This window comes from Haliotis asinina, chromosome 1 (assembly GCF_037392515.1).
Source record: "Haliotis asinina isolate JCU_RB_2024 chromosome 1, JCU_Hal_asi_v2, whole genome shotgun sequence".
NCBI lineage: Eukaryota > Metazoa > Mollusca > Gastropoda > Lepetellida > Haliotidae > Haliotis > Haliotis asinina.
Window position 1 is genome coordinate 56,895,573 of NC_090280.1, and position 17,911 is coordinate 56,913,483.

Sequence of the window (17,911 nt, forward strand, 5' to 3'; positions counted from 1 at the left end):
TGGGCATACCAGAAACAGGTAATAGTGTGTTCAAATTGTCCAGTGGTTTTGTCCAGTGGGCATGCCAGAAACCCAAAGTGGGTTCAATTCCTGATTTTATCCAATGGGTATATACCAGAAGCCAAAAGTTGGTTGAAATCCAGATTTCCTCCAGAATCCTATGAAAATGGGTTCTGACACCCCAGAAACCAATAGTGGACTCATATCCCAATTTTCTCCATTGACCTAGAATTTCCTCCACTAGAATGTATGACTATCTTAGCAATGAGAGAACCTAAAATATCTAAGCCCTGATTTCATGCAGCGAGCATACCAGAAACCTAGGATATTGTGTTCAAATCCTGATTTCATCATGTTTGCATGCCAAAAACCTGAAATAGTGGGTTCAAATCCTGATTTCATTCAGTGGGCATATCATAAGCCTGAAATTGTGGGTTCAAATTCCGATTTTATTCATAGGGCATACCAGAAACCGAAAATATTGAGCTCAAGTCTCAATTTCATCCATTGAGCATACCAGAAACCATAAACAGCATTAAACTCATTCCTTCACACTCTCATTACAATTACCATGATTACGCTACACTGTACTCACTGGCAAGAGGCAGGCTTGAATATTCAGAGGCTGCCGCAGAAAAGAGGACACAACAACTGATGACAGACTGATGACCCTGGAGCCCTGATTGGTATTTTTATGATTGATATTTTATCAGTGTGTGAATGAATACTGGTAAATAAATCATTACTAGTATTCAAGATTTCAAAATTTGCATATATCACTAACTATTTTTGTCCAGTGTATATCCTGATATACATGAAGAAACATTCATCCCATTTTGTTTGGTTTCTGGAGCTGAACTTAACTACCACTGAAAAATTTAATAGGCACTGAACTGATACTGGGTAAGCTAGACTTCAAATGCTGACAGAGACTGTTTCTAGAGCTGAACAATGGCAAAGGGTGATAACTGAATCTAAAAGTCAAGTTTTCAAGCCTGCTGAACTAGGCTGGAATTGTGGCCATATATTTTGGCTGGACTCAGGAATCACGGAATGGTCTAGTCAGAATGAAATGTACATCTGGTTCATAAACAACCTTACATCTTAGAATTCCTTTAATTGTAGAGTTTGTAGTTTACATATTTCTACTGTCTAGTAATCATGGTCAGATATTTTCCAAATCCTTTCACTGAGCACTGTCTATTTTGAGCAACAAAACAAGATTCTGTGAAGGACGTAAGTCATAAAAAACTACTTGTTGCAACTGAGATCAAGCTGCAAAAAATCCTGCATATTTTGAAAAGGGATGGCAACTGGACTTTGCTGAATTGCCTTGAATATGCCAAGATTCATATGCTCATTAATCGGTTATTATTTCTCTGTGTAACTTAAAATAAAAATGACATACATGTGCATGTAACAACGACGCTTTATTTCACACACAGCTGTAAAAAGCAACAAGCTAGACTTCACGTGTTACAGTTCAAATCAAGGTTTTGTTTTGAGAGGTAAATAGCAAAAATATTGAACACTTCTCGCGTTGTGCTACAAACAAACCCTGTCGTGACTGAGTGCGTGTTTTGATCGAATGGTTAGGGTTGGTGGTAACTGTTAATGGCGACATTGTTCATAACTCGTTATACAAAAGACACTACACGTGAGTGAATCATTGACTTTTTGTTAGTTTTAGTTTTATGGTTATTGTTTAAAGTTTGAAATCATTACAGTTAAACACGGAAGGAACCCTTACTCATGTCAAGAAATCGAATCTCATTTGGGTTAGATAATGCAAGTTTGGTATGTTGTTAAGGAAACCGTTCCATAACAAATTAGGGAACTATTCAAGATTACGTGGCAGTGAGGTAGGCTAGTGGTTAAAGTGTTCTCTCGTCACGCTGAACACCCAGGTTCGATTCCCCACATGTGTACAAGTAATACAACGTGTGAAGCCCACTTCTGGGCTTAAAACCCAACTCACTCGCGCAGATGCCTTAGGGTGGGCTTCCGGGTGTGACAGGTCCACGCAACATAATCCTGTCTTCGGAGGTCATCTTATGATCGATCTGGGTTATCCTTGGATTTCGTAATAAGCAAGAGAGGATTGAGTGTTGGTGATTTAGATCACTGGATCACTGATGTAGATGTGTTGATTTACATGTTTCCAGTACTATAGCTGGAATATTGTAGGCTGTGACGTTAAACAACACACTAGCAAAAGTGAAGCACGATTTAACGGTTGTAGTGGTACTTCAACTTCAACTTCAACTTCTTTATTCACATAAAACCACCATTAATGGTACAAGAGCAAAGAATATACAATATTGACAATATGAATATACGCATGCGTCATGATGATGAGTTATTTACGTAACAATTCATACAAGTGAGAGATAAAAAGTGACAAACATTTGCTAAATTTAAGTTAGGCGACATAACCTTGCTAAGGGATGATGAATTGGCCCAGCTGTGATATTTGGGGTTATGAATGATTTTCTGTAAGAATTGAGTGACATACATTTAAAAAGATAATGGAATTCGTCACCAACTAAGTTGCAGTTGCATAATCTACATATTCTTTCCTCTCTCATTATGTTCTGCCATCTGCAAGTTTCGATCGGAAAGTTTAGATTTGAGGTTCTAAATTTCACAATAGGGATGTGTATAGATTTTGGAAATTATTAGTATTGATAATAGAATCCCTTAAAACTGGAACGTTTAACTTCTTGCCATTGTTGAATAAACTGATCTGTTAGGGTTTGTTTTGCTTTTAAAACTAAGGACTTTGTAGAATATGCCGAGGGATTTACATATATATCGGATAAATCGATTCTGTCTAATAAATGTTTTATGGAGTGTAACCAAGGGTAGGTCGTATTGTGTTGTTCATAGTCATGACTGATACATTGGTTTAAAACATGAGATAGTTGAATCGTCTCAGTTGGCGCGAGTTTATGCCAAAAAGACAACATACTGACATGGATTCTTATATTTAATGGGGTTCTACCTAATTCGCCATAAACCATAAAGTTTGGAGTGGATTTTCTAAGACCGGACGCAATTTTTAGAAATTTAAAAAGACTCTTTCAATACGTGCTAGTTTCTCAGTCAGGCTGGGTGACTGTTTGGTTGGTGACTGGTGAATGGCGGTCACTATACGGGGAAATGGTTGTGTAGGCAATATCAATAACGACTTTTTTCTGGTTAAGTCTCTGGTTTGGCAGCACCATGTCCGCGTTCGTGGGTTTCATTCAGATAAGACATTTCAAACTAATGATATACCTGGGCTACTATTGGAACGACTTCACTCATTCATTTCTATGGATATGAATAGACATACCGCCTTCATCTGGTGGAAAATCAAAATGATACAGACCTATCATACTAATCTATTTCGTAAAACCAACGATGCCTACAAAACTGAAAACATACAACCTGGATTCGTGCCCATGGCCCCACTGACATTGTGAAAATGGTTTGGTCTGCTCATGTTTTGCGTTTCAAGGCAACATGTCGAACAAACCTTTCAGATTACGGTCAGATTACAAGTTGTTGTATCAAATCTGGCAAGCCATGAACGGAGTCTTTTCAGCGTATCTTATTTGACGACTTGCCTTTCCAACTCGGAAAATGTTGACAAGATAGTATAGAACTGTGTACCTTTTGATTTGCTCAAGCGTTATTGTACATTGTTCTAACGAACATGTGAAAAAAGTGGAGTGACACTCTTGAAACAAAACACTGAACACATTTAACCAGCCCCCCATTCATTTCGCACGTACGTAATCACGTAAGGTGAAGGTGAAGGTGAAGGTGAAGGTGAACTAGATGCTGACAGTATGAGCTGCTTGTATCCATACCTGTGTCTATACAAGAGTTCCTAACTCACGTATCGACGCTGACGTGATAATCACTCTATCAGTTTTACCGTTAAACTGGCAACATACTTAAGTGAGAATAATCCAATTATATTTCTAGCATATTCCCAATATTCTTTATATCAAACTGGTCAATGGGATGTTATCTGAGTCAAGTCTCGAGTTCGTAGCAACATGGATATTGTAATGAACGGACTTCCTACTAATATGTCAGATACCTTTGTTGAGTAAAAAAGCATGAACATAATAATAGCGACACTATCAATTCGCGCAGTTTCGTTCAGTCCTGTAGATTTATATTTCCATGAAGTCCATTCCGGGTGTTCCCCACCGTGATATTGCTTACAGCGTGGTATGAGAAAGGAGCTCTTGTTGAGACAGAGGTATAAAAACAGGGCTGCTCTTGGTGTCGCCTTCACGTCTACCCTGCGCTCTAGACACACACCTAGGCACATCAGGTAAGCGGTTTGTGAGATGGTCGTAGTACCTGGTGTAGAAAGGTGTCTCTCAGTACAGCGTTCTTAATTTGGTTGCAACATTTGAAACTGATTTGTGTCCTAGAACTTCTTATAGGTTACATACAATTCTGTTCGCTACTAGCAGCAGGTTCTTATCCTTCCTGACCATATGGGTCTGTACGTTTGATGCATCACGCCTTATTTCAACAACCTTGTTCGCTACTAGCAGCAGGTTCTTATCCTTCCTGACCATATGGGTCTGTACGTTTGATGCATCACGCCTTATTTCAACAACCTTGTTCGCTACTAGCAGCAGGTTCTTATCCTTCCTGACCATATGGGTCTGTACGTTTGATGCATCACGCCTTATTTCAACAACCTTGTTCGCTACTAGCAGCAGGTTCTTATCCTTCCTGACCATATGGGTCTGTACGTTTGATGCATCACGCCTTATTTCAACATATATTATACATATATTACTGATCGTTTGATAAATCACGCCTTATTTCAACAACCTTATACATATATTACTGATCGTTTGATAAATCACACCTTATTTCAACAACCTTATACATATATTACTGATCGTTTGATAAATCACGCCTTATTTCAACAACCTTATACATATATTACTGATCGTTTGATAAATCACGCCTTATTTCAACAACTATATATTACTGACCGAACAACAACTACTACAACAACGACGACAACAACAACAACTACTACTACTACTACTACTACTACTACTACTACTACTACTACTACTAATGTTTCTGCTGCTACTGCTATTGTTACTACTACTGAGGAAAATGTTTTTTAGTCAAATGTCTTGTAACATTTCGCATGTGAATAAATACACAGACATACACGTTAATACTGTTTTGTAGATTTCAGACAAAACGAAGACTTGCATGTTTGTGATGACGGTCATGACTGCTGCTATGACGCTGTCTAGTGTCCAAGCTGGTTGAGTATACAGTAAGAGCACATGTATTTATTAGCTCCCCGGCATATGACGATTCCTCAAAGCTGTTCTCGGGCAAACTCGGAACCCTAAATTGATATGCGTTTTTAGCGTATAGTGAAGACTGTTGGTGTTAACAATATTTTTTGTTACGTTGTATATTTTTTAAACTTGACCTGCGTTACTTTCGCGCGTGTGTGTATATTTAATCCGACTTACACATTGGTGCAATATTCATTTTCTGAGAAGAATGTTTTTAAAAAACAATTTTTGAGTGAGTGCTATGCTAGACTGCATGTTTAGTTTAGCCGCATTCCGGAAATATCATGGCTGGGGACGCCGGAAATGGACTTCACACAGTGTACCTCTATATGTAGGGAATCGAATCGGTCACAAGTAGTAAAACATCGTCACCCTTTCTGGTGTATTAACCAGGTATACCAATAACTAAACCGGTCAACTTCATCCCTTGAATGGGGTATTCATTTAGCACTGAGGTATGATATCTCAGTAGAAATACTAGACACACAACCCACGGTGTGCCTCGTGAGACACGGTCTTGAACACACTTTTAAACTTTTTATTTAATGACAATGCCTTGGGCTGCTTTTTGGGCTGCTTTTCTAATCAGCAGTTTTCCAGCTATGACGGTAGTTTCCAAATGTTCGAGTGTGGATCTGACAATGTGCTGACTGTCGTCAGGAGCATCGAGTTACTTGTGATACGATAACATGTACCTGCCACGTGAACATGCGTCACTCCCAATCCCGTTAGTCGCCTCTAATGACAGGTATGGATTTGCTGAAGATCAGTTCCCACATCTGTACGGGTTAAGCATTAACGTGCGTGGATCCTACTGTCCTGGGGCCCGTTTCACAAAACTCTCGTAAGCCTAAGAACTTTTAACTTTTCTCGTAACATTTGTACCTGGTATACTGTAACAGTACGAGATTTTAGGCTTACGAGAGTTTTGTGAGACGAAGCCCAGAGCCTAGATTTTCGAAGCTCTCTTAGCGCCCAGATAGTCGTTAGTGTCATGCATTAACTTACGACTACCTTTGCGCTAAGACAGTTTCGAAAATCTTGGCCCAGGGGCCCTGGACTACTTGTCCTGATCTACATTTGTGTAGCAGCCAATGTGGCTGGGTAGGTTAGATCTGAGGGTGTACACAAACAGAAAGATAAGGAAGACGATGGTGTCATCATGTCAGATTTATTGAATGTACACGTTTATCTTAACTATCTCGCTATCTCGTCACATTACCACATCACCACAGTAAGGCCATGTTGATCTCTGAATACATCCTTCGTCTACTCATTATCTGTGTAATCATCGTCCGATTCATAACCGCGTTTCGCATCTGGAAAAAACGGGAGATTAGTCTTTGGCTTTAAATAAAACACATCAATAAACATTTTTAACCCCCTTTCCCCCCATCAAAAAAATAAAATAAATAAAAATAAAAAAATAAAAAAACCCAAAAAAACCTCCAAACCAACCAACAAACAAAAACAAAACAACAACAACAAACAAACCCAAAACACCCCAAAAAACCCACAAAACAAAAAACAACAACCCCCCTCCCCCAAAACACCCCAAAACATCCAAAAGATGATTTATTAAGCGGAGTTCCAATTTGGGTAATACAGTGGAAGCTGTCAAAATCGGCATCTGTCCAATCCGGCAAGTTGTCATCACCAGCATGAAATCTAAGTCTCATCCGAGACTTGTACATTTATCATCAGCTCAACAATCCGGCGCAATTGTCTAAACTGGATTATTTATTCAGTCCCAAGGAGTGCCGGTTTAGACAGCTTTCACTGTAGATGCTTTTTAGTGTTTATCTTGATATTACAGTCATGCCTGAGTGTTAGGCTGATATGATATGTATCTACTTTTGGTTTGACATTTTTTACAAAGTCAAACCAGAATGAGATCAGGTCTACATAAAACGGATTTCCATTTTCTAAGACAATGTCATATTTCAAATGATGACAACTCAGGTAAAAAACAATTTACAAAACTCATTTTTAGTAATTTCATGTCAGTAAGTTTGGTCCGTGATATTGGTTTCTTATAGCAACGTCAAAGTACTAACAATTTTTATCTCGTTTATTTTTCCAAATGAATCTGAACCCGTAAGTTATAAAATCATTAATAACTTGTTCAGTTGGATTTGGCATTCAACAAAAGGGGTGGTTGAGTTTTGTTAAAAAAGAATTATTTTTACACAGTGTTTCTACCGAGAGGGGTGAGGTTTTGGGCGGACCATAAGTTAATCAAGATTTGGCATTTCAAGAGCTTTTCATCATAATTCATATTGATCACATGATCACGGTTTAATCTAAGAGTGATACGCAATAGTGTAAAGGAATCTTGATCCCAATTTAGTTTCCACTTGGCGCATGATTTCATTCTGAAACGTTTCTTTGACCCCAAAGACAAAATCCAAGTTTCATTAGCATTTACCTTCAGTGCAGAGAAACGTCCAAATTGTTCTGATGTTTGCATTACAGCACAAGGACAACGCTCAGTGCATACACGTGGTATCGCCAGCAAACGTATATCCGACATTTTCAATTGTTATGCCCTAGGATCTGATAGACATGAAACTAACAGAAACGAGAGATTATATACCGGTATATAAAAAACCAAGGATTCGAGTACTCATGAGATAATCCACTCCTACCTAACGGAGGAAACTCTGCATAGCGACATATCAGTCAATCACTTGGTCAGCTGAGTAGTGGGCCCTTAATTCCTAAGTTCTTAATTCCTACCGTAACTGTACTCACTGAATCGCTTCTCATCTTCCTTGCTGCCATAGGTCACCGTCCTATTGTACTTTGACACCGTTACGAAGGTATTCTCCCTGCTGTCTCCATCAGGGATTATGTTTTCTTTTGTTGAATGGGTATTGGTTGATTTTCCATCTGGTGGATACTGAGATTGGTGCTTGTCGTATTTAGTCGATGTTTGATTTTCAGTGTTTCGCTTTTCGCTGGATGACCTTGAGGATTCACGATCATGGGGAGATAATTCCGTAGATATCTTTCTGTTGGAATAGATATTGGGCAGAACTCGGTATGGGTTAAGCGGTTCATTGTTTAGTTCAATTGTTGTATTGTTCCTTGTTGGCTGGGATGTCGATCTGAAACAATATTTATTCCGGTAAGTGCATATTGCATATATAAAGAACCTCTTTATTCCTGTGATGCGACGTTCGATACAGGTTCTTCTAGTTATTTTTGTTAATCACATATTGTAGAATATGACACTGCTTTCTAAAGGATTCATACCTGTTTGACAACGACGCGAGAATCTGCATTGAATAATGTAGCTGATTATCCATGCAGTTTGTCCTGTCCTGTTTGTCAGACTCCCCAACTCTTTCAGTCTGATTTTTTTCTGTCAACTAATTTCACAATGTTTTGATGCTTTTCACTATTTGCAATGTCTAAAGTTTGCCTGTCATTACACCATGTACAATAAACCATCTTGATCTTGAAATTGACTCGCCAACTTCTCGAAAGGAATTTTTATCGCCTTGCTGAATTTTTGTAGAGATGGATACTTCTAATAAATACTGAGGTAATGGTGACAGCGCACGTTCAACGAATACTTTGAATGACTCGTGTTGATATTCTGGATAAGACGTGATCCCAATCATCTCGTTTGCTGGAAGCACGATGATGGCCCGATGACTTGTCAACGTTTCCGCTGCTGCTGGTATCAGTCTGCCGTTATGTGTATGACTCATAAAACAGATGACAGGAATCCATTTTGATTTTACGGTGATAATTGCTCATTTTTTCCACCAAAACCCCCACTACTTTTCAAACAAAATCATGTCTGTACAAGTATGGCACCGGAATGTTTTGTATTGAATGTATTGGTGAATGTGAACATTCAAAATGTTGTGTTGCGTGTCTTATTACACGATTCAAGGTCAATAACAGTCAGTACTCTCCACCCATTGGCCTCCTGATCCTCTGAAGGAGCAGTCTACGCCATTAACCGTGCAAAGCAGCTTCCAAATGGGCCGGATGTTCTACTGGATGTTCCCTTTGTTGCACACGACGACCAATCATGTCAAAGACGTGCTCCAAAGGATCAAGATCGGGGCTCATTCAACCACGAGGTGAGTCATGGGTTGCTTAACTACGTTTTTGATTACGCATAGTTACCTATTGCGGCATTACATGAAGACCCAAAGCAGAACAAACGTACCTTCTTCAAACGATAACACACATAAACATAACAACCTATTTATTCAGCGCCAGCTACGTGATCAGTGGAGGAACAATTGCCTGCTGTATTATGAATTAAATGTGCATCTTTTTGAAAATCATACTTCGTATTTAAAAGTACGAGTGTTTGTAATTTGAAGGTTTGATACAAACCAACCCGCGGGATCGAGATTGCCAATGGCGAACTACTTTCACGTTTTACCTATTTTATGCCTTCTTTCTCAGCATGCCATGTCTAATGCTCCCAGTACACAGAAGTGTTTTCCGGTAAGTCTCCGACAACCATGGCGCCTTATGATCTCGCATAATGTGGTAAATTGGACCGTTCAACCAAATACGTGTCCAGTATGAGTGAGTGAGGTAAGTTTTACGCCACACTCAGCAATATTCCAGCTATATGGCGGCGGTCTGTACATAATCGAGTCTGGACCAGGCAATCCAGTGACCAAGAACATAAGCATCGATCTCCACAATTGGGAACCGATGACATGTGTCAAGCAAGTCAGTGAGCCTGACCACCTGATCCCGTTAATCGCCTCTTACGACAAGCACAGTCGCCTTTTATGACAAGCATCGGTTGCCGAAGGCCAATTCTACCCCGGGACCTTCATGGGTCTGTCAAGTATGAAGGATATATGATAAAATAGTTATCTGTATTAACAGAGACTAACTTAATACATGCACATTGCAACGAAATCTGAGGTATTTATTGAAGAATGGAAGCAAACTAAGAGAAAATATATATATTTACGATAGCTTTAAGGCTTACATGCAACGCAAAACACAGGTGTTTTTCTAGATTCCGATACCCCTCAGTATGGACTTACAGTAACAGATGCAAATTCAGCTGATAAATGACCCGCGAAATAGGAGTTCACACGATTCTCTCTCTCTCTCTCTCTCTCTCTCTCTCTCTCTCTCTCTCTCTCTCACACACACACACAAAACCTTAGCTGGGATGAAAAGTGGCCTCGACAGCTGTGCAGCGCTGCGCACATAGCACATGCGCAGTAAACAGGATCCCCGGCTTGAACCTGGATGCTCGGATTATGAGGTCGTAAGCACGAGTAGTCTAATGTTGCTTGTGTACACAAACAACAAATAGTAAATAACCTACTCGTTACATAAAAAAAACCCCACAACATGTTGATTGCGATCAGCAGCCTCTGTCACTGACAAAATTCATCGTCTGCCTTCCTTTCTGCTATTGACAACATGCAGTGCACAACTTCAGTGGTTGACCACATGCAAGTTGACCTTAACACCTATCAGACTACACACCATCAATAAAGAGCCCTGAGGGTATCGGCAAATGGGAACCAGCCAATGAAAGTGTTCGTTACACTTAAGTGCACGCCCACTCGCTCTTACTGGGTTCGGTATCCCGTGTACTTAGTTTTACGGGTAGTATACCCAATACAAAATACTGTGCTTTTGATTTGCGATTGTACGCTTATAATATTTGTTTATTTGTATTGTGTTTTAATTATGTTTGTTTTGTTAGTTGCTTTAAGATTTGAATTTTGAGAAAGTGAGTTTAGTTTTACGCCGCTTTTAGCAATATTCCTACAATATCATGCCGACAGACACAAGATATAGGCTTCGCCATTTCACTACCCCACCGCCCCGATTTTAATTATGAACACTCCCGTCATTACGCAATTTCCACAGAAACCTCAGTTAAAAATATCACGATAAAGAGTGTTATATATTAAAATCGGTCATCGCTAGCATTAGTAGGTTTCTGAAATCAGTACAACAGCTTCTATAAAGTCAATTACTGGGAGCATTTTAAGGGATAAAAAAACATGGATACCTCCTCTTTCGAGATAGATGCCCTCTTGTTGGAACATGTCTCCCTGGTGACGGTGAGTGTATCCTTGGTGATGGTGAATGTCTCCTTGGTGATGGGGAATGTCTCCTTGGTGACGGGGAATGTCTCCTTGGTGACGGGGAATTTCGTCTTGGAGAAGAGGACTCGTATCCTTCCAGAGGTATGAGTTTAGACTCCGGGCGCTTTGCTCTTCTCTTCGATGTTACATCTGAGAATACAAACAGAGGCTGTGAAGCTCACTTGGATATTTCGAACTCGTGAAGACTCAGAATGGTTACAGAAGAAAACGCAAAAGGCACAGCACAGGTTTCTTAACATCGTACCCCTCTCGTGGCCATGTCTATTACTTGTCTTAAAGCAAGTGGGCACGGAGATGAAAATAGTCTAGGACTAATAATAAGATAAGATAACTCTGGATTACCAAACATGGCTACTTCTACAGCTTGTTCAGCTTGAACTGGTCAAGTCAATACTAATGCATTGCGTGAGCGTGTCACAACTGGTTGGGTCTATTATCCTGAAGGGGTGCACCTTTGTCAGGTGATTGTCAGCATGTCCGATCAGTCGGTTGCCGTTTGCTATCTCAGTATCGGGAAAGCGTCAGCAATGTCCTAACTTTCTTTAAACACGAAGGTACAGATGACGTAGATGCGTTCTTTGACAAATAGATGACAGGTGGATTTGGTGTTTACCAAACCATGATGCAGACAAACTCTACGTGGGCCAAATGACCAAGATGAATTTGTATAGAATGATGCAGTATGTAGTATCCTGACTCAGTTCATCCACTTCATCGTATCTAAACTGGGTTGATGGATGAACATGATGTCATTTGGCTTGTTTGGTAAAGACTCGATTTTTACAGACTACCTTCATATAGCTATAAGGTTGCACAGTGCGGCCTTAGGCAACAAAAAAAACAAACCATCAGTTGACTGATCAGGCTAAGTGAGTGAGTGAGTCTATTTTTACGCCGCATTCAGCAATATCCCGGCTATATGGCGGCGGTCTGTAAATAATAGAGTCTGGACCAGACAATCCAGTGATCAACAACATGAGCATCGATCTGCACAATTGGGAACCTATGACATGTGTCAACCAAGTCAGCGAGCCTGACCACCCGATCCCGTTAGTCGCCTCATACAAGCATAGTCGCCTTTCATGGCAAGCATGGGTTGCTGAAGGCCTATTCTACCCCGGGACCTTCACGGGTCGATCAGGCTAAGACGAGCACGACAACTACCTTCAATTCTCTTATCGAGTCGTTTCCGTGTAGCCATCTTGTTGTATGAGTTGCAGTAGACTCGGGCTGTCTGGCAAAGGAGCAGGACATTCTCCTTGGATATCTTACAGTCCTTGACCTTCACAACGTCACGTGCTGAGGCGGGAACCGTGAAGGGATCCGGGCTATGTTTCTGGAGGTGAAGGGTCAGTTCTACTGGTTCACTTCCGGCAAAGCAGGCGGTGTGATGTTTTCGGTTTACAAAGGAGAAGTCTGGACATATATGAAAAAAAAGAAACAAATTCAGAACAAAATTGTCTTTTTTGGATGAAATTTCTATTTGGAAACAACTTTGTTGACAAAAATAGGTCATAGATATGGATATGAAGATTATGATCATCAACTGGAAAGAAAATGTAATCGTTGCACCAATGAGTGAATTTTATGAATGAAATATTAGGTGCAATTTCGACCTGTATTTCTACAGGTTTTTAATCTTTAAAATGATCCAGTAAGTTTGAAGTTTGCAGACGAACTGGGGTGGTCAAATGGGCCAAATGTACTTTCTTATATAAAATGAACTTTTTCTTCTGGATTTCTGTAGAGTTTGATCTGGATAGCGTTCAAGTTGTGCGGTATCCCGCAACCCACGGTTGTTCTAAGCAGCAACTAAATGAGCATGAATATGTTGTTTGATACATGCCATGGTATCCAAGTTATGTGGGTCGATGCTTATCAACTCTATTGTCAGATCGACAAGGAACATACAGAGGTATGCCAGCGTGTCAGTTTGACAAAGTGAAGCTCATTTTGACGCACCGTGTGTTAAGGACACCGGAGGCCAGTTGTAAGAACTGGCATTCAACCTGTGATAGAGGCTCAACTCTACTTCCTGGTTAGATCACTATGCAATCAATTGGGTTCAAGATGAGACCACTGAAGACATTGCTGAGATCATCTGAGGGAGACTCGGGTCTCGGGAACCCAGTGAGATTCATCACTGGACCCGAGTCTTCCCTACTATCCTTTAGATGCATAGTCGCCTTTTATGGCAGTCATGGGTTGCTGAAGGTCCATTCTACCCCGGACTTTCACGGGTCTAGGCGTCACCTTCGAGAAGTGTGTGTGTGTGTGTGTGTGCGTGTGCGCGTGCGTGTGCATGTGCGTGTGCGTGTGCGTGCGTGCGTCCGTACGGTGTTGCTCTATTGTATGAGTTGTACATATACGGGTATTCGGAATCTGTGTTCATATATTTTCCACGATTCGAGGACTAGTCCTGTATATTTGGTCGAACACCCTCCTCAGACCAGACGCATGTCCTGTAGTCTCGGCTGAGGTAGCATGTCGCTGACGTAGGTGAAAGACACGGACAGAGCGACCCGTATGCAGGGGAGGTTACTCTTGATCTGCCACCTTGGTCAGTCTCGTGCTGAAGTATGCCTATCTCACATGAGATATTGATGTACGTTTGAATGACAAACCATACCGAAGCATCAGTCTCATTAACCTATTCAGACAATGACTTACTTTTCAGCCGATCCGATTACACTGAATTCCTATGGTATTTACAAATGAATTTCAATTTTAAACTTTAATAACATCGTATTTCTATATTTTATGGCGAGGTGTAGGTATCATGACCTTACTAATCTCTGTTACATGAGGCCGTAAAATGATTCACAATGCATCTGGCTTACTGGTCACAACTGTTAGTTGTGTTTTACGCGTGTTCAGTGTAGATCTGTAACTCACATTGAGATTGATATGATATCAATTCCGTACCAGATTGCAAAAGTTTTCTAGCGGCAAAGCCGAGTTTTGAGCTTTCCAAGATTTCCAGGTTTCCGTTTCCAGGTTTCCGACAGAGCACGCTGTGCGAAGTGTATGTAAGGATTAAAAGGGTCGTACTGTTGCTAAATACAAGTGCTTATATGTATCCAGTTAAAAGAGTTAGCCTAAAAATTCTGGACTGGTTATTGCTCTAAGTTGCGCAATAGGACGGGACCCAGTCAACAGCAAAGAGTTGTGTGATCAATGTTTTGACTTGTCTACAGACTGGGGACTCTTCGTATGGCAATGTTGTCACTGGCATCATTCAGTCTAGTACTTTTTCCACTTCCAGTAAGTCGAAAACATATCACAAACTGTTGAAAAAGCGTTGTCACTGCACATGTATGTGCTTTAAAATACTCAGCCTCAACACATTTGATGTATCAAGCTACAAAAGTCATTAAAATGCTATCCTGAGGCATAAACCAAATATGGAACATGTGTAACTAATATCGTTCAATCAAACATTTATATTGATTGTTTCATGAATATACAAAATCCACATTTTAATTGTCTCCTGAACGACGTTTTGCTTTTGATGAGCATATTAGGACTGTAAAGTTACACAGACAAGCAGCCTTCCCGAACTGTGTAATCCCAGGAGTGAAATAGAGTTACAACCAACGAGGAGACTTCTATGGATACACAACTATTACATTAACGATAAAGAACGGACATATCGACAGAACTCTCCTTGTTGTTCAACAGGTCTAATCGCCAATTTAATATCATAATCCATAAGTCGCAAGTACGTACCGTCATATTTATGAGATGATTCCATGTTAAGCATACAGTCACAAGGGCATTGCCCGAGTTTCCCAGAAGAGAAGCTCTCAATGCAGGGGTTGCCTTAGATCAAGTCAGAGTTGCCTTACTTCCTTGTTGGTGTATAACACACAAGCATGCTAGCATGTGTCAGCTACCGATGGCTCTTAAGATGTCGCAGTTGTGCACTTGAAGGTCAAGAGCTCAGATAAAGATTACAATCTGTTGCTGTTATTGTTCAGTATAACTGTAGGACGACAAACCTGGACTTTAGACCCCAACATGTTACGATCCCTTTGAGATGTCTTTGTTGTGAAACGGAGGATTAAACAAAGGCGACACAATTGTCTGAGGATTGTGTTACGAACTTTGTTCAAGGAAGGTTTGTGTTGTATTTCTTTTGTGTATCTTGTGTATGTTCTGTGTAAAAACAAACTTAGTGTTCTCCGAACACCTGGTGTCAAAGTGTGCGAATACACAATGCCATTCAGGAAGTCACAGATAAAATACGTCACATTTGGGATGACACTATAGAGGTTCGTACTTTTGGGAGGTTGTGCTGGCGAGTAAGTACCTTCCCCTGAGAGTATGGGTTCGAATCCCGGCTAGAGCACAATCCCACATACATCTCATATATAGGGTATATTCGTAAAGTGTATCCTTTAAGAAATAATACAGAAACGGTAATAAATAAGCAGTGATTTTATTATTATTAGAGTGCGTTACTTGCTGTCGATCAGATTATTTGCATATTTCGTTATAATCGTTATAATAGTACCTTCCCCTGATAATATGGGTTAGAATCCCGGCTAGAGCACAATCCCACATATATTTCATATATAGGGTATATTCGTAAAGTGTATCCTTTAGGAAATAATACAGAAACGGTGATAAAAAACAGCCATTTTATTATCATTAGAGTGTGTTACTTGCTGTCGATCAGATTATTTGCATATTTCGTTATAATCGTTATAATGTCGCCCTGGATGTAATGTCATGATTTCTCCTGGGCAAGCGGTGGCATTATAACCAGGGTATAAAAAGTTGTGCCTGTAGGAATGGTAGAGTTGCCCCTAACAACAAGACTGAATGAGTTTGGTGTTACGCCGCTTCTAGCAATATGTCAGCATTATCACGGCGGGGAACACTACAAATGGGCTTCACACATTGTGCCCACGTGGGGACTCGAACCAGGGGCATACTCAGACAGACCCTGACAGAATGAAAAAAAGACATATCAACGGATTATACATATCTACGGTAACATATACATGCGTCAGTGAGGTAAGTTCCGAGTCACTGACTGGTTCCGTCAAAGAGATGCCCCAACATATTTCGGTGATGATCCCTACCTGACAATATGTTTATCTCTACAGATGTGTCAGATTCAATTATGACTTCAGTTCGAAGACATCAGCGTTACTTGTTCCACTTAAAGTTGTGTCGTTATTGTTAAATACAAAATGTTGATGCCACGAACGATGGTGAAATCCTATTTTGTTTTCGAGAACTCTTTAAGAGGTAATACCTGCACAGGTACAAATGGGGAGCTCAGTCTGTGTTACTTATACCCTGAAACGAACACATCCAGGAAATGATTACACAATGCCATTTAGAAAGCTGTCAAATGCAACATACGTCATATTTGGGATTTCACTTTCTTAGTAAAGTACAAATTCTAGTACTTGAGTCCCATCCGGGATTCGAACCTGCACTCTCAGGGTCAGGCACCTAATCTCCAGCACGCAAAGTCAGCCGCCTAGCCCGCTCAGCCACCGCGACTTCCACAAAAATGAAAGTCGGACAACTGGTAGTCTAGACTGTGTACTTTGTGTACCCCCCTGATAAGTGTAAATTGATGCCATTTAGAAAGTGGTCAAATGCAACATATGTCTTATTTGGGATTTCATTTTGTTAGTAAAGAAAGTACTTTTATGGTTGAGTCCCATCCAGGAAAGTCCATACAAGTCAAGAATATGTGCCAAATTTAGATGATCACAGTTGTGGAAATTAAGAAAGTCTTTAGGCTCCTTTCATTTTATAGCTTATGATTATAATTATAATTTAAGAACCTATTTGTAAAATTTGTTCATTTCAGAGACTATGTCTTAGTGTCTGTTTGAAGGTTAAGGCAGATAAAAAAAGTAACGCTGGAAAGGATAATGGCTCGTATCAATAACATTCGATTTGTGTTACTGCGTGACAAAAGTGTTGTGTAGAACACTATCTACTGTCAGTTTAATTCCCTCGAAAACAGATTTGTAAAAAAGTCATTTGCTAAAATGTCCCCTTATTGTTTTGTTTATGACATGAAAGACAAACAAGAAGAGAAATTAAAATTTACCTTTATGAACAGGCATGCCCTTCTGTGACGTCATGGCCGTTTGTGGTACCCAGACCAAATGGCAAACCAAACCAGACTTTCAAGCGAGCACGTTCTATCGTGAAACGATGCAAATCTTTCCCATCTCTAAGTGTATCCAGCTTGCACCCTACACAACAAGAACATTGATTGGGGATTGTGTCGTATCATGTTACAAAAGAGATATGAAGCATGAACATAGCCGGTCAATAACAAAAGATCAATATCATATTTAATTCAGCTGGAATCGAAGTTTGTCCCTGTATCTAGTTAACCACAAGGAAAAGGGTTCAATGGCTACAGTCTCCTCGTCTTTTGTGCTATCACAATAGACAAATACCACGTGA

At 40.2% G+C, this 17,911-nt stretch overlaps 1 protein-coding gene across 2 annotated transcripts; it reads right to left on the reverse strand.

Annotated features, from left to right (window-relative positions):
• Positions 1 to 6,497: 6,497 nt before the first annotated feature.
• On the reverse strand, positions 6,498 to 17,652 carry LOC137281290 (serine/arginine repetitive matrix protein 1-like). Of its 2 annotated transcripts, none has more exons than XM_067812457.1 (5): positions 17,547 to 17,652; positions 12,629 to 12,880; positions 11,368 to 11,593; positions 8,097 to 8,452; positions 6,498 to 6,661 (listed from the first exon to the last, which is right to left on the reverse strand). In XM_067812457.1, exons 1-5 carry the CDS (start codon positions 17,578 to 17,580, stop codon positions 6,612 to 6,614), a joined length of 918 nt encoding a protein of 305 aa, XP_067668558.1. In that variant the 5' UTR covers positions 17,581 to 17,652; the 3' UTR covers positions 6,498 to 6,611. The 2 variants fall into 2 exon arrangements, with proteins under 2 accessions (XP_067668558.1, XP_067668567.1); XM_067812466.1 differs by lacking the exon at positions 17,547 to 17,652 and adding an exon at positions 15,194 to 15,364.
• Positions 17,653 to 17,911: the final 259 nt, after the last annotated feature.